Here is a 24,019-nt window from a genome sequence, read left to right on the forward strand (position 1 = left end):
TCTCTCTCTTCCTCTCTCTCTCTCTCAACTCTGAGCTCATGCATGCATGAATGCACGGTGGATTGACACGCCAGGGCGGCGAAGGCTTGGGGTTCACATGAACCATCAATCCGTTCGGTTGGCAGCCGACGTGGTTAGTTGGAGGCAGTAAATTGCTCGTGTGGTCGACGCCGCGACGTGGATCACGCCTGCCTTCCTCACCTTTTGACTACGATGAGCGAGTCTTATCTTCTACTCTCTTTCTCCAACCATACCATTGGGCTCATGATTCGACTCATGATGCCCAGCCATCATTGGTCGTTTGACGTTGCAGTCAATAATTCATAGATCCAAAACAACAATTAAACCACATGATATGCTGCAGACACTCTCGACGAGCCCATCCATAAGAATCGAGTTCGTAACTGAGTAGATGGACAACAGACACATCAATGCACGTACAACAAATAAATTCCATAGTCTATCAACAATCTTTAACGCTTGCCAAAATTACAGCAAGCAGAACGAAACCCTTTAACTCAACAGATTACCTGAATGACCTCTACCAAAAAAACAAAAGCCCTCTCACTATATTATACACCACAAAAGCCATTGTCCTTGGTTATAGGAATACACATAATAACCAAATGATGGCGTTCGCAAAAACAATAAAATATCCCACATTATTGATCCTTCCAAATAAGAATTTTATCTTGGTCAGTCAACAAAAGCGGATGTGTTTCTTTGAATGTTTAATGCTGCCACTGAGTTAGTTTACCATTCTTGGATACTTAACACACTATCAGTTCAAAAACTATCTGCCATCACTCCCCCAAGACCAAACTGATATCGTTAAATTAGTGATTTGAATCAACACCTTTGGGATCATTCCATAGAACTTGTGCACTGCCAAAATGCATTGATGACGACAACATTAACCATTGTTTCCTTGGAATGGGAAAGCACTGCAGATGACAGAGTAGCAGATCTTCAGAATCTGAATGCGTTCACCAAATGCCATTTCAAGCTGCTCATTCAACAGAGACTTGAATAGAACTCGGATGATGATTTCAAAAAATTAATGTCTTCAATGGCGTTCCCAAACTTATTTAGCATTTTTTTTTCCTCTTTAATGTCTGTATTGCAGCCCCATATGTGAATGGCAAGTTGTCGACATTTTGGAGACGGTGGTCTCAAATATTTCTTGTACCAATCAATAACATCACTCTTTTCTATCGTCTTTAATTCTTCTGCTTCCACTTTCAACATGTCAAATAAGTACCTAAAAGTCACATCCTCTTAGCATTAGCCACCAAAAAAGACCTCCAAGAATTGTTAATACTTTTGTTACAAATCACTCAAATACACAGTGAACACCAGAGCCATAAATATTAATAGATTTGACCAAAAGAGTAACTATATATTTTTGGTCACACATTGCATCACTCTTACTAGCAAATCATCTCAATTTATGCAAATGGTTGGTAGCATGCATCTTAAAGTGATGCCAAAAAAATCAGTAAGATGTCACGCTCTCATATCTTGTGTTTGGGAGACCATGACTGCATTTTGTAAATGGAAATAACCAAAAAGCATAAATAATAGTTACTCTATACGTATGAATTCTCAGAATTGACACTTACTGGGAAGCAGAATTGACAAATTGAAAACATGATGCCATATATAATAATGCAAATTATAATGCATAATCTGATTTTGATTGAATCTAATGCAGCCTTAAATGTAAAGTAACTGTGTTTTTCAAGCATAACCATGAAAGCTGGCCTAATCATGACCAGTGTCATGTTGCATCAAGTGTATGATCGGGTGAGATAATATATAAAAGCACAAGGCACAAAAGCCTATTCATCACGAACAAAAGACCAGTTACCGAGTCCCAACATGAATTCACAATTGCCAAGGAGCCCAATATATGTCTCAGTCGACACAACTCATGATACTCCGACACATCTATGTAAAACAGTAACTACTGGCCATAATTATTTATCCAAACTATTCAATGTCAAAAAAGTAATGAGACTCCTCTCTTGACAAAGCATTATAACTACTGGCCATCGAGTCTAAAATGCAGTGGTAATCTATGTCAAGAAAGTAACAAGACTCCTCTCTTGACAAAGCATTAAAACTACTGGCCATTGAGTCTAAAATGCAGTGGTAATCCAGCTTGCCTATATTATTTTGAAAAAGCTATATACTTGAAAAATCAATTTGCAACAGCTACTCTTCATGGCTTTTGAGTTGAACCACCTGAACCTTTGCTCATTTGAAGCAAAGTTACAGGCCTGTAACAACAGTGTATGTTTTCACTCTTCAATCAGACAACTAATTTCAGAAACAAATCCCTAGACTTATTAAATAAAGGAATTACACAGAAGTGACAGAAAGTCAGCGCAAATGCATGAATATGCCATGGTTCCAGATGTATCAAGACAACCAAAAGACCAACAGCAGATATGCACAGCAACAACTTGACAATCCTAAACATATTTGCGTAATAGCAAAATAGGTGCCAAAGAAAGTTGAAATGAAAGAGACCTTTTTTCCACGATTTGACTCCAATAATGTCCAGTCTCATATGTAAGTGATGGGTCCTTTTCCAGCTTTTCTGCTATTAGGCCACTTCTATGACTTTGAAATGATTCATCATCAAGACAATCCTGTGGTGAAGAATGGATAATTGGTTATAACATATAAAGTAGTTGCAAAAATGGATGATCAAATATTATAGCACTGGATCTTTAGCTCGACTTGAATGTAAAATTGCATAACCTGCAGAACATCTGATGCAATAGAAACTACAACAAAATGTTTTGGGTTAACTCAATAAAATTGGCATCTAATAGGTGAATTCTTTCGGATGCTACCAGATGACATTGCAACAACATGAACAGATTATTACGGTATAATCCCTTAAAAGGCTTATTGATCTAACTTCTTCAGTAATTACTTATCAAAACACTTTTCAATCAAAAGAGGACTCTGTAATAGGGTGCAATATGAGAATCTGTCAATGACTGATCTGGGATAATTGAAAAGTTGGAAATGACGGAAATAACAATTTGATGAACCAAGATGTTTGATTCAATGTAGTCCCCAATCAAAGAAGCAAAGTGAAAGAGATGTCGAACACTATATTTTTGTCATATCTACTACACAAAATAAAAATTGACTAATATGAATGTCAAGGCTAAAAAGGCAACTATTTGTTTAGGAAAGTAATACTGAACAATTTAGACTTACAGTGTTCTAGAAGTCCTTTTACATAGGATTTGTGGGATGATGAATTAACAAAAAGTGTCCCATAATTCCTCGAATTCATAGTCTTTAATATTTTACAATTAAGAAATTACAAAGGGTAAAAGGTCCAGAAAAACTAGTTCTGAGTTGATGAAGTTCGATTAATGAAAAAGTGATACTCCTCTCATCTACCTTCTTTCTGCATTTAATTCACTCTCTACCTCATTCTCTTTCCTTTCTTTATTTTCTAAAAAATGTTTGATTGATGAACTTTATGTATCTAGCGAAAAAGGAATAGTAATAGAATAACAGCAGAAATGAAAACACCAGAAAGGTGGAAACAATAAAATGATAAGCAAAGCATATTCTCATTTAGTCCTAAAATCATAATCCACACAGTAAACATTTTATTCAAGAAGAATTTCGAATAGTACAAAGTTGTGTGTTATTTGAAAAATAAAAGCAACAACAGACAATGTTATACACATGTTATAGACAATATGTAATGTATAACATTAAATATTGTCTATAACATGTGTCTAACATTGTCTGCAAGACAAAATCAGTAGAGTACCAGTAAATCTTGAAGACCATTGATGAAGTTGTTTATTCTGTCATGCAGATACAGTGGACTATATTTTGATGATTGGATACGAAAGCAATATCCCAAAACACGGTATGTCATCCGTGGACCACTCTCAACAACATACCCAAGCTGCTCCTTTGTCCTATGATCAGCATGAAAAACATAAGTTTCTATCAATTCATCCAAATAATAACAAGGCTCAATAAGTCCAAATGAAGCATACTTTACCAATTTCAAACTCATAGACATGGAAGTAAATAAACACAAACCTTAGGGTATCAAATTATAGTCAAATGTGTGATTCTGAAGCAGAAACTAGAATCATGATATTACCTAAGCTGATCAAAACATGGTTCTTCAATAATATTGCTGAAGAGATCTGTTGTGGCTCTCAATCGAGTAGCTTCCATCCCTACATCTTGCTCAATTTGGAAATAAAGCTGCCAATCCAATTAATATAGGTATAAACAGCCTGCATAAATTAACAAAATCCAGTAGGACTAAAACTATATTAACAAACTTACAAGGCAAGCGCTAATCTGTATTCATGCAGATAGCAACAAGCCTTAGTCAAAGTGCATTCAGTCAGACTGATGGAGATGCAGCTGTCTCAAACAATGACAGGTAAGAACTGATATACCCAGAAATCTTTATGTGGGATAGCTAGAGGGCCCAACAATCCCAACAAACCATTTATTATTTGACATTGTCACAAGTAGTTAATGTCAACAGTTCCAAATACTGGTCTTGGATCATATCGTCCAGTACCGCTTGGTATTTAATTTTTTAATATATTTTAGTTGATGCCGTACTGGTCCCATAGATTACTGGAACTGGTAGCGGCGCAAAATCTAAAAGTCCTACCTACTTGTAGACAACAGATAGCGCACAATCAAACAATTGAAATGTATACCTCGACCACAGAGTTCACTTCGAGCTCATTCTTTACAGAGACACTTCTGTTGAGGCTACAACCAGATGAAAGACAAATAACACGTTCTTTATGCCTTAACCCTGCAGGTATAGGTTCTACAGGGAATGTATTTGTAAAGATGTTTGATATGTTGATTGCCTCCTCTTCTGACAGATTCCCATGGCAGAGGCCTTCAATATACAACTGCAAGTTAACAGAGACAAAATAAAACTTTTATCAATGAACAATTAGGAAAGGACAACAGAATACACAAATATTCTTAAATGGTAAAATTGGTATTACCAATAAGAAACCAGGCTGCGGACTTGAAATTAAAAAAAACAACCTTAGGCTACCAAAACAGAGTTATTAGGTAACCTGAGATAGGAGACTTGGAATGACCTCCACCAAGTCAGAAAGAGATAAATTTAGGAGACAGGATAGCTTGTCATCCACATCCCAGAAACTTTCACGCAGTACTTGTAACCTCAAGTAAGATGAATGACTCAGAGGTTTCATATTGGTATTTCTGTATGCTCTCTCCATATCCTCCTTTATAACCTAAATAATTTTGTAGAAAAAGAACTTTAGTTAAGAGAGAAGATGATCATGTAAAGCCAAAATATCACACACATTTTAATAAGAAAATTTTCACCTAGCATTGATACTATACTGCTAATTTAAAAGTTAATGAAACACTCGTGGTGGCATAATAAACGTTCAGCTCATTGTGCCGTCAACAAAAGAAATATAATGATGGCAAACCAGGAAAGCATGCACATAACATCAAAGGTTACTTCAATAGAACTTTGAACTGGTTAATATTTAAATTATCTGCTATTAAAAGGGGCATAGTTTACAAAATCTTGCTAAATAGAACATTACTGGAATATAGTTCAAAAAGAAAAAGATCCAGAGTGAAACAGATCACAAAAGGATTGAAGACTGTAAATAAGCCATCTGAGACAAACATAGGAAGCTTAAAAAGGAACACCCAGAGGATGGGCCTTGCAGCAGTGATAAAGTTGATCCAGTGTGACCTGTGTCTCATAAGTCCTATCACAGAAACAGTTTTCTGCATGTGGTCATAATACCGCATAACTGTTTTCAATTTGCAGCAGGAAGCTTGTAAAGTGGAAGCACTATGTGTTATCATCCAAGACTTCTTGCCTAGTACATGGCAAGCTACAGAGCACAACTTATGACATGAGAGGGGAAATCTATCAATAATTTAATGATGTGCTACCAAGGCAATACACATAATTTCTGAAAACCTAAAAAGTTAGTTGTTTGATACAAAGATATATTTGGCAGTAAGTTAGGCTCTTGCAACCATAAAGCACCACTCCTTAGGCTTACAAAATTTTGAGAAGAAAGAAACTATCAAGAAGAAGCAAAATAAAAAGAGGAAATATGAGTAGTGAGGATAAAAAAGAAAAATATAATCCATTAGACAATAGTCATATGCAAAAATAACTCAAAGTGTAAATAGCACTTCATAAGGTTGCAAGCATAAAACAGCATCATGCAATGGTTCCCAACTAGTAAAGGTCAGCTATATTGAGTTACCAACTCATTGGAATCAGCTATAACACAATCCTTTCCAACATCAAGCTCTGCGATTATTCTGTAAAAGGAAGATTTCCCCTTTCATCTAAGGGATTCGCAGCAGTTAAAACAACACTTTGAAGGTTCCACCGAACTTCAACTATCCCACTTTCCATTTAGAAGCTTATCACCATAACTTTAAAATTTTATTATTTGACTCTCATCATTTAATATAATTTCCATCAGCAAATAATATATTATATGGAGTTTCATTTGAATAAGACTGCAATTTCATCCATAATAAAATGTTTCCCATTACAATGTTTCCTTATTTGTACCAAATATTTATCTGGTATTTGCAGCTTCTGCAGATTCTTTTAACTTGTTACTGTATTTAATGTTATGTTGATCCCCTTTCTCAGTTGTATCAAGTATCAACCGACTTTTCTCACTTCCTTACAAGTGTTTCAATTTCTCAAGTTACTAATTGAGAATATGGTGTTGACTGAATCATGTGTCCACAAAGACCCAACATAATGTGAAAAGCCTTGCATGGTTAACAATAATGTGAAAAGTCCAGGCAACAACGTAATGTGTTTTCAGTTGATCTCCTGGCCCACTTGTTGTTTTCATCATCATACACTCATTGTTTTCATAGATATGTTACAATATCACATTTTTTGAAGAACTATCCAAGAGAACTCTAACTAAACAAGTATATAATAGAACTTGAAATCTCAAAATGAATAGGAAATAGAAATCCATTAAGGTAACTGTACTGAATCATAAGCATCATGGACAAAAAAATGCTTTGACTATGCAAGAGGTCTATGAACAGTTATGTCAGCAACCCTGGAAGTGAATATTATGGTAAAGTTGCAAAATACAACAATTTCTTATATATTCAGATAATGATGTTGCAACTCTGAGTTAATGTTTTAGACATTCCTATCTGAAAGATCGGAAGCCAAGGACTAAAACACCGACGGTTTCTCAAGAACCAAAAAGGTGTGTCTTGGCCTTCTGATACCTTAAGCACATACTGAACACTTTACCAGCCAAAAAAGCCACACATATGAGCTCGCTTTCTTCTTTTAGGTCTAGATATCATAGTTACACTGCCACACAAAGCTCACTTCACTCGACTGCTCACCAGAGAAGAAGAGTTCACTAGAGAAGCCAATGACTACAAAGATATAAATTTTGATAACATGGTTTTCTCCTTCTTAAGTTTCAATGAGGATTTAGCTTTGGCTTCTACACTTTGGGTCTTTATTCTGGTGGAAAAAGGTGTCATCCATTCAATTTGGTCCAAACTGTTTAGGTCCAAACTGTTCTGATAGAGGGTTCACCTAGTGCTCAAGGATGTCCACTACCAAGCACATATGGCACATCAGCCATATCAAAGAGTGGAACAAGACGATTTTGACCTAGAGGTGAGGGTATATAATTAATTCTATACCTGTTAATTTTCTGTCGCAACATGGGAAAAGAATAGTTTCAAGCAGCAGATTCATCCTGTAAGAAGAGTGATCGATTATTGCATGCCACATGACACCTGCTCCTTCAACCCAAGGACTTGTCAGACAAAGGCACTAACCTGCGTTTTCATGCTCCTTTGAAAATTCTAAGGGTTGCCTTGATCAATCAGAATTTCAGCATGATCAGCTTCGCTGCTAATGCAATCATAGGACTTGCCCTCAAGGATTTAGATCTCAATTTGAAATCAATTTCAGTAACAGATTGGACTGGTATGATAAAGGCATAATACCTTGAACCATCCATTATTACCAAATAATAATAATAAAAATATTGACTAGTACCAAACTATATTTTCTGGTGTCTAACCAATATTAACAAACAAAAAAAGATACTAACCAGTTCCAACCTATATATATCCAGTACCAGTCCCTTGTTGGATGGCAAAATACCAGTATGTACCAAATGATATGACCAAGATTTGATTACATACTTGCCCACTACTGAAACATGGTTGGCGACAGGCAAGCATTCATGAAAGTCGACTTACCATGTTAATGTGTCATGCTACTATGCTAATGTTATGCCAAGTCAAATTAAAATATCGCCGAAGCATAGTATCGGTTTATCATGGCTTATGAAGATAAACCCATTATATGTATCAAGCTTGGAAATGGAAAAAGGTATGGTCAACTATCTAAGAGTAAGGATCCAAGGGTAAAAGCAGAAGTTGGGAAGAGTTTCAGGATTGAAAGTTCAGCTACAGGAAAATGATTTTTTTCAAAAGAAATGGTGAAGAATAACATAATTTCAGAGACTTAAATTATAAACAAACAACTTAAATTTAGCATGTTCTGGATCAGAAATATATTTAAATGGAAGAAAAAAGGTACAAGCAGATTATGGAACAAGGATGCAACGATTCTATAAGCACTGATTCTAGATATCATACAGATCCCTGAAAGTGAGATAAAAGCTAAATAAGTAGCCAATGACACTTAAAAACTTTAATGGATCTTCAGATAGATGCAACGATTCTATACACAGGATGTTGCATGGATTGTACATCTAACTCCATTGCTATATCCTAATTTTTAGCACCACCAAATACAACTATACAGAACAAACAGAATACACAAAACTATCCACAACAAAATGAACTGTACAAGCAAAGTAACATATAGAACTCCACTGGACTATTAATGAACTGTAGAAGAAGATAAAGGATTATTAAATGTACCTTAAATCGGTCGATATTAGGCATAAATGTTTTAGATAATTTATTGATCTTTGATAGCAAGATTGGTAGCTTGTCATTGAAACCATAAAGCTTCAACTCAAGCTTGTCACCAACAAAAGACAAAGATGTTTCCAGCTTAGCAACTCCAGCCTGCATAGCCAGCAAAAGGACGATTACTGACAAACAGTCTCAAAAAAGAAAAGACTGCAGAACCTCATGTAAGAAGTTGAGTAGTGCTGGCTAACATGAAAAGAAAAACAGTGTGAAATAAGTGATGTTAGAGATACATTCTAATGTTAAAAGGTATACTTATTTTAGTATATCATATGAAGTTAGCCTCAATGGAACCTTGGCCTAGTTGGTTCCCCACTTACATCTTGAATATGTACTTGTCTGTAATCAGTATGGATTCGGTTCCTTCTTTGGTGGGCATCATCCTTTCCATTATTCTGAAAAGGATCATGACCTCTTCCAAGTGTATAAATCAGAAAGGTTGACACATTGCAGAATCAAATTCTGCTTGGAAATATCATAACACCAAGATGAACCCCACAGTTGGGATATTGTAAAATTTACTTAACATCCTCATAGCATCATTGGTGCACCCAATATGTTGAAATCATCTAAATGGCAATCAACTTTAACTGCACGATTCAGGCTCATGGTCATTCATGGAGCGTCATAAGGCAATTCAGAGGATTAGCGATCACAAATCACAAAAGCACTTAATAAGAAGCAATTCAGAGAATTAGCTAAAGAAGAAAAAGTAATCAAAATCCTCTAACGAGTTAACCTATAACAGATCGAGAATTGATTTTTTTTTTTACAGACTACCCAAATGATGTACTGTGTACGGTGTTTGCTTTGCATATGGAGGTGCTTTAGTGGTCAGTCATCTGGTCAACTAGCACTGAGAAGCCTTATCTCACCCAATGTAAAAGTAAGTATCAAGTAAAACAATTGGACTTCCATGTTTTGTTGCAAAAATTCCCACTACTAAGACCTAGACAGGATTTTCTGTTTATAGTCGAGCTTTTGGTGAAGATGTGATCCAAGACCTTAAGAACAACCACCAAAAATTTCAACAGCAACATGGACAGACATTTGTTAGTATTAATTTCAGTAGCATCATTTTTTAAACTAACATATATGAAATATGAAACTGCTAGATGAGATTAATAATATCAAGATGTAGCCAAATGATGAGGTCATCAACTTCAACCAAAAAGTAAAATATTTAATGGAACCCAGATCAACACCAACAGAACATCTTTGAGACCAGCTTTTTAATTACCAGTGACCAATCCTGGGTACATTTCTAGATTTACAATATGCATCCAGTCTAATAATGAAAAATTGAATCATTCTTTTTATGCAAGTAGAGGAGAGGAAGTTGCTAAATATGTGACATAAATTGATGTCAGAAGACTCAGAACAGTATCATACATTCACAAAATAAAATATTAAAGAGAGAATATTTTGAAATCTTCCTTAAAAGTTAAAAATGTACCTGATATATGATCTCATTTAGCTCATCTTTGAGCAGTAATACAAAAAGTTCTGTCAAAACACAATTCCTTATGCTGAGAGATCCATCCTTGACAGTGATCAAGAAGTAAGTGTTTGCACGAGGAACATTAAACGTCAAGTCAACCTTGTACCAGAGCTTCATCAATGGCTGATCAATGATGCACTGTGGATTGCTAGTATTTGATCGAATCTTCGACAAATTAGCACTTCGGAGAGAAAAATCAGAAGGAATGAAGTCATTCCTTAATGGCAAATGCAGAGACGGGCTAATTTCAGGAGGATTTCCCCAAAGTTTGAGTAGAGATGGTGAGATGTCCTCTTCAATGAATCGCGATCCAAACCATGGCTCATATTGGATGGCTGCAATCAAGAAAATAATCATGCATTAACTATCATGATTATATAGCTAGTAAGTCAAATCATAAGTACATGGCCAGTAAAGTAGTCACAACGATGCAGTATGATACATTATTGACCCCGACTTTGATATTGCATGAGAAAATAACGTAGAAATTACGACCTCAATGCATAGGGAGACAATGCTACATGCAATATCATTTGTGATTTGCAATGAAAACTTGAGAGACTCTACCACTTAGAAATTGCCTGCAGCTTAACATTCAAGATTCAATGTAAAAAATTGTATATGTTATATCAATGACAAAACAAACATCAGAAGACCGCTGCTCTATTACAACCTGCACAACATCAATTTAGTCATGTAAATAATTATAAATATTATAAATAATTATAATACTTATAATTATTATAAATAATTATATAATATTTGAAGGTGAGGATAAAACTATTATAAATAATTGCAAAATAACTTGAATTCTCAAATAAGTTTGCATGGAAGAGCTAGTCAATAAGTAATTTATATATACTAGTTATACGTAGTTATTAAAATATTCATAAACTTTCTGATTTTATTCCAAATCAATACACAGTAAAATTCTCACTTTTTTTTTAAATTATTTATCCAAAAGTTTCTCCTACTTACACATTATATCAAATTCTGATTTAATCGGAGACTTGGTTTGGTTCCTCCTCCTTTAAGATCTTCAAACTTTTTACGATGCACATATGACGAACAATCCCATATAACAATTACGAATAATAATTGAACAAAGAAGAGATAAGTAAGCAGTCTCCACAAGAGTCCCATGTCTTTCCATTTTCACTAAGGTCACAGAGATTATTCTTTCCTTTGTAGTTTCATTGTGAAGCAACCAAACAAATCGCCACATATGCTCTTCTACCAAATGGATTTTATATCGGCCAAAAGGTGGGGGCCAAAAATGAATCAGGTTGTTGACCTTGCATAAGGGATACTAAGGTGAGACAGAGAACGAGTTGCCTAAGAGACTGAACAATCTACACTATGATCAGCTAGAAGATGTTGACCAATGTCAATTTGTAGCCTCAGCTTTAATTCAAGTATGCTTATCCATAAATCTTCAATGACAATGACAAGTCATCATCTACTGCTTCAGATTGACAAAAGTGATCTTAATTTGTCCAACTCAACCATCCCAAAAAAGCCAGGAGGAAGAAACAAAGTGTGCTCTCAAAGAGCATGGGACCATAACAGAAAACACAAAATCTTGAACCATCCAAGATTTCTCCTCCCAAATACAGCAGCAATCTTGTGAAAAAATTATTCAAGAGGGACCAGACAGATCATACATAAGGAAACAGACAACTATCTTTTCTAAACAAGATACCTGGCAGTGAATGTAAAGCATAAGAACCAGCCACATAAATTTCTTGCATCTAGGAGGATCAAGTGCCTTATCAATAACACAACAGAACGGCCAAAAAGCACCTTGATAGAAAGGCAAAGGTCAAAGAAAGCCACCCAGAAGTAAAGGTTAGGCATCGGTTTGTACTTTGTATAACAGAAAATTAGGCTCTCACAAAAGAGTAGAATTAGCTACATATGTGGGGAAAGAGAAATCAACACTTAAAGCAGAGGGAGGGTCCAAAGCAGGGAGCTAAAAGACCATAAAGAAAGTAGGTCACCACCCAGAACTTGGGCAGCTGTTATGTTCGGCTTATGGGCTCATTGAAAAAGAAGAATGTAGTCCACCACAACATCTCTGTTAGCCAACATAACCTCTAAAGTTAGTATTTACCAACAACTCCTGTTGCTTGCTAGATTAATTAACCTCTAAAGTTTAATTAATCCTCCCAAGTCCCAAGCACTAGGTTCATCCATGGATTTATAATTATACCACAGATGAGATGTCTAGTTCCATATCTTCTCCACAAAACTAATTTCATTAAATGTTTTCATTCTCTAATGCAAAATTAGATTCTCAGACAGTATTCAGATTGGAAACACAAATCACAGACAACCGTTATCAATTCTGAAACTATAACATTGGACAATTCAGATCATGTCCTATGCCAGTCTATTGGGCCCATGTTCTCCTAAACATTTATGACATCAATAAAACAAAAAGTAGTGAATGAAGAACAGAAGAAGTTCTATTGACCAAAATACGAACTCACTTTTTCATCAACATAGAAATAGTAGCCCCTGTAGCAATTCTTATGGACATGGTACTTGATAGGCAAATCAGTAAGGCACCATAAAACTAATAGGATAATGAACTTACTCTACATCTACATCTAATGAAACATAAATGTACAAAGTAGTCATAAGTTATTGCATTAATCCTATAACCGAACTCCATATGCTCATGGAAGAGATAATCATTTCTACAACCAGACAAGCAAAGAGGAAGAGGATTACAACATGAAGCATGAGCACAATTAAACAATGATGCACAGGGGTCTTCGTTGAATGAATGAATACATGGCATTAACTGTTATTATAATTTTTGTGTAAATAGTTTGACAAAATTAACAAATACTCCTTTATGCAGTTATAGATTAATATATAAATATAACTCCAACGAGGCTAATTTACAATTATAGCATTATAATTTTCAGAAACTATTCCTCAGTCAGCATCAGAAATGTCAAGCAGCCAAAAAAACACCAAATAGATACAAAAAAATACCTTCTGACTGTTTATCAAATGATTTCGACAGTATGTCAATTCTCATATTCTCTGGCGAGAAAAAGCTCAAAACATGCTGTATCAAATCAGGATCCCACTGTTCAAATGCATATTCTCCATAAATAATGTGCTTTTCAGAGTAAAAAAACATATTTTCTGCAAAAGAAAACATTAATTATTTCTAGTACCACAAAGAATAATTGCAGCATCTAATCCTTAAAAAATCATAATTTAATAAACAAATAGTTTAGCAATGTATTTCCAATTAGAAAGTCATGCAATACAAATCGAGAGGAACTTTAGACAAGCAAAGATACATCTGCAGGAAAATTTTATCAACAAGCGCTTGTCATACCAAGTGCAATAATAAATTAATGTAATGCAACTAACATGTATAGCTCATATCTAAATAATATATAACCATATATTTCGAGGTAAACCCTTAAGTTACCAGCAAGATCTACTGCATAATCATCCTGAGGTTGCTCCTCGGCAAATCTGAATTCCATATTTCCTATATCTTGGAGTTCCTTAAATACCCATTCTTGCGGAGTAGATTGGCGTAATGACTTGAGATATTGATATACAAACCCAATCACCTCATAAAACTGCAAAGTATTTTTAAAAAAAAGTTAAAATCTAAGCCAGGTATCTTTTTTGTACAATTTCTGGGGAAAACAGAAGGAACACATCCGTTCTTTATAAGCACATCATTTTCCAAGTTGCTGCCTAGAGTAACTTTAACTAAACAATTCAAGAAAATCATGAAGGGTGCACAAAACAATAGATATTTCTAATACTTTCCAAGTAGGCAACCTGAATAAAAAAGCAACTCAAAGGAAAAGCAGTGTGTATTGTTTCTGAAGACTGATAAATAACAAAATGTTGCAAAAACAGTTTGCAGATAACTAAACAAAAGATGCATGAAATATTAATATAATTTTTTTAATTACATAGAATAATTGTTTATATATGAGCAGAAGTTTAACATGTAATAACCAGTATACGTTTTCAACAGAAATATAACAGGAGCTTCATGGACAGAATAGCCATCAGCACAAATTATGTACTGCATTCAATAACAGGAGAAGCCTCTTCTTGAAGCAAAGATAAGCTACGGTCTATCAGAATCTGATAAACAAAGATCACAAGCAGTAAAGAGAAAACTGAATTAAGAATTCATTCTTGTCCATCGTATCCATAATTGAGAAATTAAGTGTAGAAAAGGAAAACTAAACCTCCAGGGAAAAGTTAGAGACTTCAGCATAACATTTAGCAAGTCCATTTGCATGTCAAAGTGATGCATGAGGTCACTAAACGGTAGTAAGTTTATATATATTTAGATACAAATATATGGAATTTCTTCCAATTTAAAAAAATCTAAAACAACATACCAGACAAATAATCAGGTAAATAAATATTGGCAATACTTGTCAAAAAGTAGAACTATTTTTCAGAAAATTTCAGATATTCCAAACCCACGAAGACAGGACAAATGCATATACCAACAAAGTCACGAGAAAACATAAACTACACTGTCGCTAGTTGCATAGGATTTGGGTAGTCGAGACAATTAACAATGCAGTCCTAATATCTAGTGGTTGAATGAATAGTATGTATGTATGGTAGTACATGAAAGAAGTGGAACCACCCCATCAAACAAAAATGTTCCACAGAGAATTTTTAGATGTCAGTTTATAGAGATAACTAGAGATAACTTGAAACTGATAACCAAGTAAAGCCCATCATGGTATGGGATTATAAAATATCCTTTTCTTTTAGGTGTTGCTTAGTTTTGTCTTGTTAATGAACAATGGGAATATAGCTGATAAAGCATCACTACTTAGAGAAAACTTACCATTTAGAAAATTAACAACAACAAGGTGTAATATCCCAAGTATTTGGGGTCAGCTATATAAATCTTCTGCTGTCATTGAGTTCTACACAAAGTAATATCTTCAGCTAAATTAACAGAATTTAATTCCTTATTTATAGTTCTTAGTAAATCTTCTTAGGACTCACTCTACCCCTCCTTGCATCACTAATACTAATTGTCTCACATCTCCTAACTTAAGCATCTATAAGTCTTCATTCATACCCTCTTATGCGATTCTCCTTAGTCTACAAGAGTACAATTAAATGAAAACATTCCTTTTTCTAACTCCACGTATCCACCTCCTCTAACAAACTTTTTCTTTATATTTCAGTAACCACTTCATGCAATTGTTGAATTAAAAACTCAACTAAGAACAAAGTACAATTGTAGCAAATACAACTTATTTCATCTAATTATGCATACCTTCTCTAAACCTGAATCAGTTAGGTAGATGGAGATGACAAAGATGTAAGCAATAGAGGACCTGCGCATTCCTTCCTCACCAACACCAGCAGACAAAGAAGATGCCAATCCTTTAGATTTTAAGAAATAAAGCAAGCTTCCTCTGCCCTCTGTAACAATTTTCCCATTTTGTAAGCATAGAGGTGAGAAGCATATCCAAATGTACATATAAAGGATTCAATAAAAACTAATACTAGTAAAATCGTGAAGAACAAAAAACAATAAAATGTACCTTAATAAACTTCTCAATCATGAACAATTAGTCATAGCCTCTTTAGATGATAAAACAAAAGCACACCATTTAAGAAAATATAAACATGCTTATTGGAGAAGAATGCTGTAGATGCTTTGATTAGAAGAGGTGAATTGATTAAGATTAGTGGTGTATGGAGAGTCCAAAAGCAGAATAATAAAACTTGATAAGAAACTATTGACTGCACTTAATTCAACTAGGGATATTGCCCTGGGCTCAACGGCAGGAAAAAAAAAACCATATAGCTGACTTGAAGTAGTTTGGACATTACAGAATGTTGTTGCATGGGTAGTTATACGCCACTTTGATGATATGCATTCAACAAATAGTTCTACATCAACCATCCAAACCACTCACATGATAAACATGCATCAAGTGTAACTTACAGTATTTAAGCAAATGGAACGAGAAACGACACAATTTTGTCATTTGAGCTGTCTAGTTAGATGTTAAACCACTACCAAGCAATCGAACACTACAGTATGAGATCACATATGTCAAGTGAAGTATCAAATAATTAAATTTCATCATGATAACAAAACTCTTATGGTATCACGAAGTACTAACCATGGCCCAATAGATGTGCTAAGTAATCTTCTGGTTTTTTCAGATATTTCTTGTGAAGACATGGCAGTGTCCAAGTCAACTCCAGAATGTGAACATCCTTGACCGCCTCTAGTCTATATAACTTACCGACTTTCCAGATAGGCAAATTGGACTTATAGCTCATCGTTAGCGGAGGACCTGCCTTGATATTACTGAAGAGCTCCACTACCCATTCTTGTAGAACATCTAAGGGTTCTGAAAAATAATGAATAAACACATCAACCAAAGAGACCCAGCTTTTCCTAGATTGTTTACAGTCAATCAGCAAATGTGACTAATAAGTAATAACCGACAAAGGATGGATGTTTCAATTGAATACCATGCACATACTCATGCAGCAACCTCACCTCCTCCTATTACAACTAATTTCATAATTCCACCATGATAATTTTCTGCATACATTTTCAAGATCTCTTCCCTCAGATTGATACCATTCTCCATAGCATCTACCAAGCTCTTCTTATTTCCTGCAATCATATCAAAAAATGACTATGAACAAGAGCAAGAAAATTGGTACAAGGGACTATTGTAAGATTTTGCATTGAGCATACCCCAATAAAATCTGTTGAAAGGGTGACCCACAGACGATGTATGGCAGTGAAGCTGTAGTAGACGACAACTGTCACTTTGCAAAACTTGATTGAATTCTGTATCACAATATTTTTTGAGAATATATTGTAGAAAATAGGATGCATAAATCAAAGAGTTCATAATTTAAAGCCAGCATATTGCAAAATGAAAGCTGATGAAGTTAGAGCAAACAGTTAAGGACCTGAATCAACAGCCATGACTTCACGTTCCATAGCTTCCGCCTTCACCAATGGTGATATAAAGAACTGGCTAAATCTGTAAAATAAAAATGATTTAATACCCCTGTGCTCTTGGAAGCTAAGTGATCATCATAAAATCTTTCTGAACTTAATATAAAAGTAATGCATCCGTAATGCATAAAACAAAAGGAAATTACCTTTTTAAGGCACCCTTCAAGTACTCACGATTAACTTCAAAGTAATAACAGGTGTATTCAGTCTCAGTGAAAGCATTTGTTGAACCTCCATGCTTGGACAAATAATGATCATACTAGATAACAGAAGAGCAAATTAGATGGTAATGACTAATCCACCACTAACAGTTGAGTATCATTTGCAGTTGATATCAAAATAGAATTGTAAAATAAAAACAAATGACTCTCTAAATTCAAAAGTTCTTTTATTTCTTCACTATTTTGTCATAATCTTCTTATGCAAAACAGCATATCACATAGACGAACACAATCTTGGGAACTGTACATAAAAAAGAAATCTTGTGGTACTGCACAAGTACACATCAATCATATAGTTTGGGTGTAATCATTTCCATCTAATATTAATATGGTTCATGTGAGACTTGGTGTCATGGTAAGGCTGCTACTTCACAATCTTCCCTACAATTCAAGTTAGGCGTGCACCCTATTTGCTTGCCAGGGTAAGACAACATATATTAACCCTCCAGAGAACAGACAACGGTAAAATTCTTATGTGCTTGGTTACCCTTCTTCACTGAGGCAATCTTAGGTCAGTGATCCAAATAGAATAGGTTAGTTTGCAAGTAAGAGAATTTGAGCTGTCTCCTATGCTAGGTGTTGTTACGGTGGTCGAGTCTTACAATGGGTGGGATTGTGACAACCCAATGCTCCCACATTAATGGGTTGCATTTGTAAATGTAAGCAGATGGACCTCCTATTTCCAACTTGGAATAAAGCAAATTGGGTCACATGGTTAAGACTCTTTTAATCAAACTTTCAAACATCCATATAACATTTATGAATAAGCTTAACCAAATAGGAATTCAATGATTAAATGCTTAAGAAATTGCTGCTTATATTACTATTAGTCAAGAGTGCAGTAGAGGAATAGTGAACAACAAAACATAAAGGTTTTTAAGGTAATTCAAATCAAGGTTTAAAATCTCAATCAAATACTGGTTTTGATACCTCATAGGATTAGTATGATACGGGTATATTAGATGGAATATCAAGTTGCAATGTGTCTAATATCGCACAGAAAAATATAACAAAAGAATGAATATTGACGGATACCAAGCAATATTGTATCAAACCACGGTTCTTGTTCAAAATGGCAAGTATTGGTTGTGAATACTGGTCAGGTCAGTATTCAAAACCCTGCTTAAAAATTCATAGTATAAATTAGTGTTCAAAATGAGGCTTTAGGCTACTTTAAGTTATTGGCAAACATAAAGAGCAGAGAATAGGGATGTATGTGCAATAGACTGACTCCACATAGAAGGCATTCAATTGATATCATGTGCCATGTAATGATGCAAATAGAGTAGACTGACCACAGATAGAGCATTTAATTGAAACCATGTGCCACGCATAAAAAGCATAATCAACAGTCGTATAGAAGATATAAGAATATACAGACCTCATTCTCGTCTGGAAATTCTGAACTCCCCATAAAAAGCATGTGCTCTACAAACCAAGACTCAACTTAGTTTAAACTGAGAGGATATACTGATTTTAAAATTGTAATTCAGAAAAAATTTCAGATAAAAATTATTGTTATTATAGTGACTAAGGTCCTTAGAATTAAATCAAACAGAGTTTAACAACAGTAATAAAAGGCACATTTTAATTTTATATATATATATATATATATATATATATATATATATATATATAAGTGGATCTTTGACAAGACAATATTTGTATTACTAAGATGCATTTTTCCATTGAAACATATTTTTTTAAATCTACAGAGGTTTTAGCCAATAGAAGATCTTTCAACTAGTTAAATTCCAATTGCTATGCTGAAAATATGAACAAGGTTATAATATAGTACATCAAAATTAGAATACCGAGGCCCTCATGTTGCTTCACTTCATGGTTTGGTTACTTATTCAGAAGCTGATCTATGACAGCTTGGCTTCATGACCAAACTTATCATTCAAAAGCTTACTTCTTGTGTCCTTCATAAGTCAACCACTCACGCTTGGCTTCCTGTTCATGATGAAACCTCTCATGCTTGGCTTTTACAAAAGGAGAACGAGACGGCCTAATTTGAACATCAAATACCCGGCACATTTTTCTGCACAAGGTTGGACTTTGTTTCCTTCTATTTAGATACATCATAGCAATAAGACAACGTATTATGGTTTGGCTTCTTCTTTAAGGCTCACTTGGACATGTATTGTCTGTCCTTTGAGGGCACTATTCATAAGCTGCACCACCTCATGGCTTGGTTAATTTTGGATGGCTTAGACCTATTCATTGCATTTTATACAAAATTACATAAGCCCACGTCAACCCATGAGTCATCTTGCTTGCTACTCAACGACTCCTTTGCTGTGATCACAAGTTCAGTTCTTCGGGTAGAGCTGAGTGGTCTCAAGGGCAAAAAGATAGTGCCATCCTTAGACTTGACTTCTAAGCTATTACTATTAGTGAACGACCAAGGTATTTTTTTTATACTTATATAGAGCTAATCAAATGGAATATAATCCATTCTATAATTTGGTGTCATGCATTTTTTTGGCCATTAACCACAAAAATTCCAGCGCATAAAATAACATTGTGTACATCAACTTCCACTCATGCAAAGCACACAACCGTACCCCACGTTTGTGTGTGCATCTTATTTGTATATATTTAGGTAATAGAGAAAAATCATGCAAAAAAGAAGGATGCTAGTTTCTTTCCAACAAGTAAGCATCAGGTGATGTTCATATGCATCTTATGTTGGGGGAAAACAATCTAAACTGTGCAGCAGCAACATAGGTAACCAAGTGCCATGAAGTGCACGACATGACATTACCAACGATGCACATATGTTACAAAAATGGAGTGAATAAAGATATTTTAGCAGGAAATCATTTGGTGTTCAAATATCAAAACAAGCAAACATATGAACAATTTGAAAGAACGAGTAAAACAACCGGAAAAACATCTTCTCTAACCTAGTGCAGAAAGTGTAACCATACCTAAGAAATGTGCAAGTCCCTGGGCCTTAGAAGGGTCGGAGAAGCTACCCATTCCAACACACATTGCTGCAGCAGCCTGAAAACAGAGAATTAGAAGAGTTGTTTTTAGTACAACAGGCGATCAATATAACAAAAATCCTCAGCCCAGCAAATTTTGGCAAAGTGAGAGCATACTCAAGCAAATAGTACAGATAATGTGAAAAACACAATAAAATCCATAAAATATTTGGCTCGAAACACTTGAAATGTGAGTAATATTTCAGTCTACAAAAAATTACTTCAATTACGGATGAAAAAAATCATATGAATATATGCACTTTAAAAGTTTAAATACCATTTGGTTTCAGAATTAATGCAGCCCTGCATCACCAGAAAATAGTGAAATAGTGGAAAAAAAATCATACTGCTAACAGCTGAATCTATTATGCAATGCAAAGCCATAATGTCCTAGAACATTATCACTAAGGTGCTCCTCAAAATGACTAAAAAAAACAACTCCTTTTCGCTAAAAAAGGAGACCTTGATGAGTCCATGATGCTTGCATTTCTAGGGAAGTATCATGATAGAAACCTGAAAAAAAAAATCTAGTGCATTTCTATGCGAAAGGAATCTAATGATTACTCAAGAATACTTAAAAAGTGATCCAGAAGAATTTTTGTATAAGAAAAATATAGTGGGAACATTTGAAATATTAAAAGAAGACGCGTCTCCTTTACGTTCAGCCCAACGTCTCACTGTAATTCACCATGAAAAATCATGGTTAGAAGAAGTTTAATAGAATATCAAGAAAATTGAAAAGAACAAATCAGAGTTCTTAAAGAAGTCCTTTTCTTCACAGTGCTAACATAGGAAAATCAAGAAACCTAAAGAAACAAGCTTCAATTGATCTCAAATATTGAGATAGCTAAACGAAGTCAATTGAATTAGCTAAAAAAAGAACATCGTCTGAACAGATGTCATAGAGCATCAAAAAACCTGAAAAAAAAAAGAAAAAATATATTGGTTAAAGAAATCTATTCCTTTTGGGTGCTGAAAGGAGAAAAGTCAAGAAACATAAAGAAACAAACTTCAAGTTGATCTCAAGTATCAAGATATCACAAATGATCATTATTTTAGCAGGTTTCTAGATCATCAACAGACCTGAAAAAAGATAAAGAAATATATTCTTTGGGATGCTAAGAGGATGAAACCCACGAAACTTGAAGAAAGAAACATCAAGTTGATCTCAAATATCATGATAGCTAGAGTCACTGGAATTCACCACGAATGATCAGCATTTTAGCAGGCATAATAGAGCATCAAGAAATTTGAAAACAAAATAAAATCAAAGTGCTCGGATAATCTCTCTTCTTTTTCGCAGGTTTTAAGACGGGAAAATCTTCAAGAATCCTAAAGAATTAGGCATGTTGTTCGTCTCAGATCATCAAGAAATCAATATGATATCATTCAAGATCTCTTCGAATCGATCACCTTTTTGGTGGGTGAAGCCCCCTTCTTGTTCTTCTTCACCAGCTGGCTGCCATCCCCATCGTCTTCTCCATTTTCCTCTTCCTCCTCCCCATCTTCTAATTCCTCGTCGTCTCCCTCCGAGTCGTACTCATCGTCATCTTCATCGCCGTCCTCGTCCTCATCTTCGTCATCTTCCATCGCACCGTCCTCCTCCATCGGGCTCGGGACGCCCTCCCGGATCGGGTCGACGCCGTCGGGGTAGATCTCGGGGTCGTGGACGAGCACGGCGCAAAGGCCATTGGGGAGGTGAACGATCCTGTACGATCTCCGGTCGGCGGGGGGTTTGATGATCACGTCGTCAAATCTTGTCGCCATCGACGCCGCCCTCGGTTTCTTGTACGAGAACGAGTGGGGGGAGGGGGAAGAGGAGGGGAGGGCAGAGGAGGAATTCGAGGGCTTCCTCGGAACTCCCAGATGGGGTATTAATAGTGTTTTATTGAGAACAGTTTTGACCTAGCGGCGATCGGGTGAAGACTCGGGGCGTATCGCAGAGACTTCGCGTCGGGCCCTCGAGCCTCCCAATTGGCTCGTTAACTTACTCCTCGCTTTACTCTCGTTTTAATACTCGCGAATGACGGCAGTCTTAAAAGCGCATCACGGCAGCAGCATAAGTGCTCTCGCTACCCACGACGAGTTACCAATACGCTACCTAGCATGTGATTGGATAGACCCACAGAGCCGACGTGGATCCCACACGACGGTATTTCTCAAGCTTCGCAATTGGCTCGTTAAATTTACTCGTCACTGTACACTCTTTTATGAACGCGAACGACGGCAGTCACAAAAGCGCATTAAAGCAGCAGCAGAAATGCTCTCCCTACACCCACTAACGTACCCGGTGTCTACCTACTATGTTATTGGATGTAGCCACCACTTCGGATGTGGGACCCGCTTGATGGTATGTCCGTCGTGGGAGCAGGGATTTTTTGGCGTAGGAAGAACGCGTATGCCGTTTGCCGTACCTCATAGCATCTGTGTGGTGTGACCTGGAATTTGAACTTTTATGAAGCATTATTTCAAGTACTTGACGCATAATGGTAGGTAATATTGGTTGCCTTTTTTTCTGGTGGGACAACGCAAATGGCACGATATATTGTTCTATAATTTTTATATTTTGTTATTATGTTGTTTGGGTTTTTTTTTTTCTTCGAATCACTCTCATCAATTATACACGTAATCGGATCGAGTGTCAATCAAGTTAAGTCACTTTATCGTTGATTAAATCGATTGATTCAACCCTATATTTAATAATTTTAAAAAATAAAAATATATAATATTGGATTATTCCTATCAAAAGGCTTTTTTTTTTTTTTTTGGTCATGTTTTCATTCTTATAATTTTGAAAACATCCTTTATTCCCTTCCTCATTATTGTCTCTATCCCGTCTACACCAAATAACCATGGTTCCTTGCCTATCGTTGTGAGGTTCGCTCTTTCCCGTTATGTCTCTCATCTCCATGTCTTTTTTTTATCGTGCTCCTCACCTCCTTCGGAGACAACTTATGTTTTTATTATTCCATAAAATAGAAGGAAGAGAGGCGACCTACGATAAAGCTAGTGATAACAAGATTAATCTATCATATTTATTGTCAACTTTAACATAAGTCACCCACTTTCCTTCCTTGGCTCTGCGGGACGACATATACATAGGTCATGAACTACTTTTTTTTATCAACAATATCATAAGGGGCATTTGTATCATGATGGGAAGGACTCATTATATGACGAGAGAATGGCTCATGCATATGGAGGTGAGAGACGCGATAGGAAA

General features: G+C 35.5%; 1 protein-coding gene across 1 annotated transcript; it reads right to left on the reverse strand.

Annotated features, from left to right (window-relative positions):
* Nucleotides 1-438: 438 nt before the first annotated feature.
* LOC135649524 (nardilysin-like) lies at nt 439-22,764 on the reverse strand. Its single transcript, XM_065167992.1, has 19 exons — nt 22,210-22,764; nt 20,740-20,815; nt 19,185-19,231; nt 17,729-17,841; nt 17,534-17,607; nt 17,313-17,408; nt 17,109-17,228; nt 16,723-16,956; nt 15,864-16,012; nt 14,016-14,172; nt 13,565-13,720; nt 10,514-10,893; nt 9,004-9,153; nt 5,115-5,297; nt 4,737-4,940; nt 4,157-4,263; nt 3,812-3,965; nt 2,536-2,657; nt 439-1,261 (listed from the first exon to the last, which is right to left on the reverse strand). The coding sequence occupies exons 1-19, from the start codon at nt 22,561-22,563 to the stop codon at nt 1,015-1,017; spliced, it is 3,123 nt and encodes a 1,040-aa protein (XP_065024064.1). The 5' UTR covers nt 22,564-22,764; the 3' UTR covers nt 439-1,014.
* Nucleotides 22,765-24,019: the final 1,255 nt, after the last annotated feature.

This window comes from Musa acuminata, chromosome BXJ3-9, assembly GCF_036884655.1.
Source record: "Musa acuminata AAA Group cultivar baxijiao chromosome BXJ3-9, Cavendish_Baxijiao_AAA, whole genome shotgun sequence".
Classification (NCBI taxonomy): domain Eukaryota; kingdom Viridiplantae; phylum Streptophyta; class Magnoliopsida; order Zingiberales; family Musaceae; genus Musa; species Musa acuminata.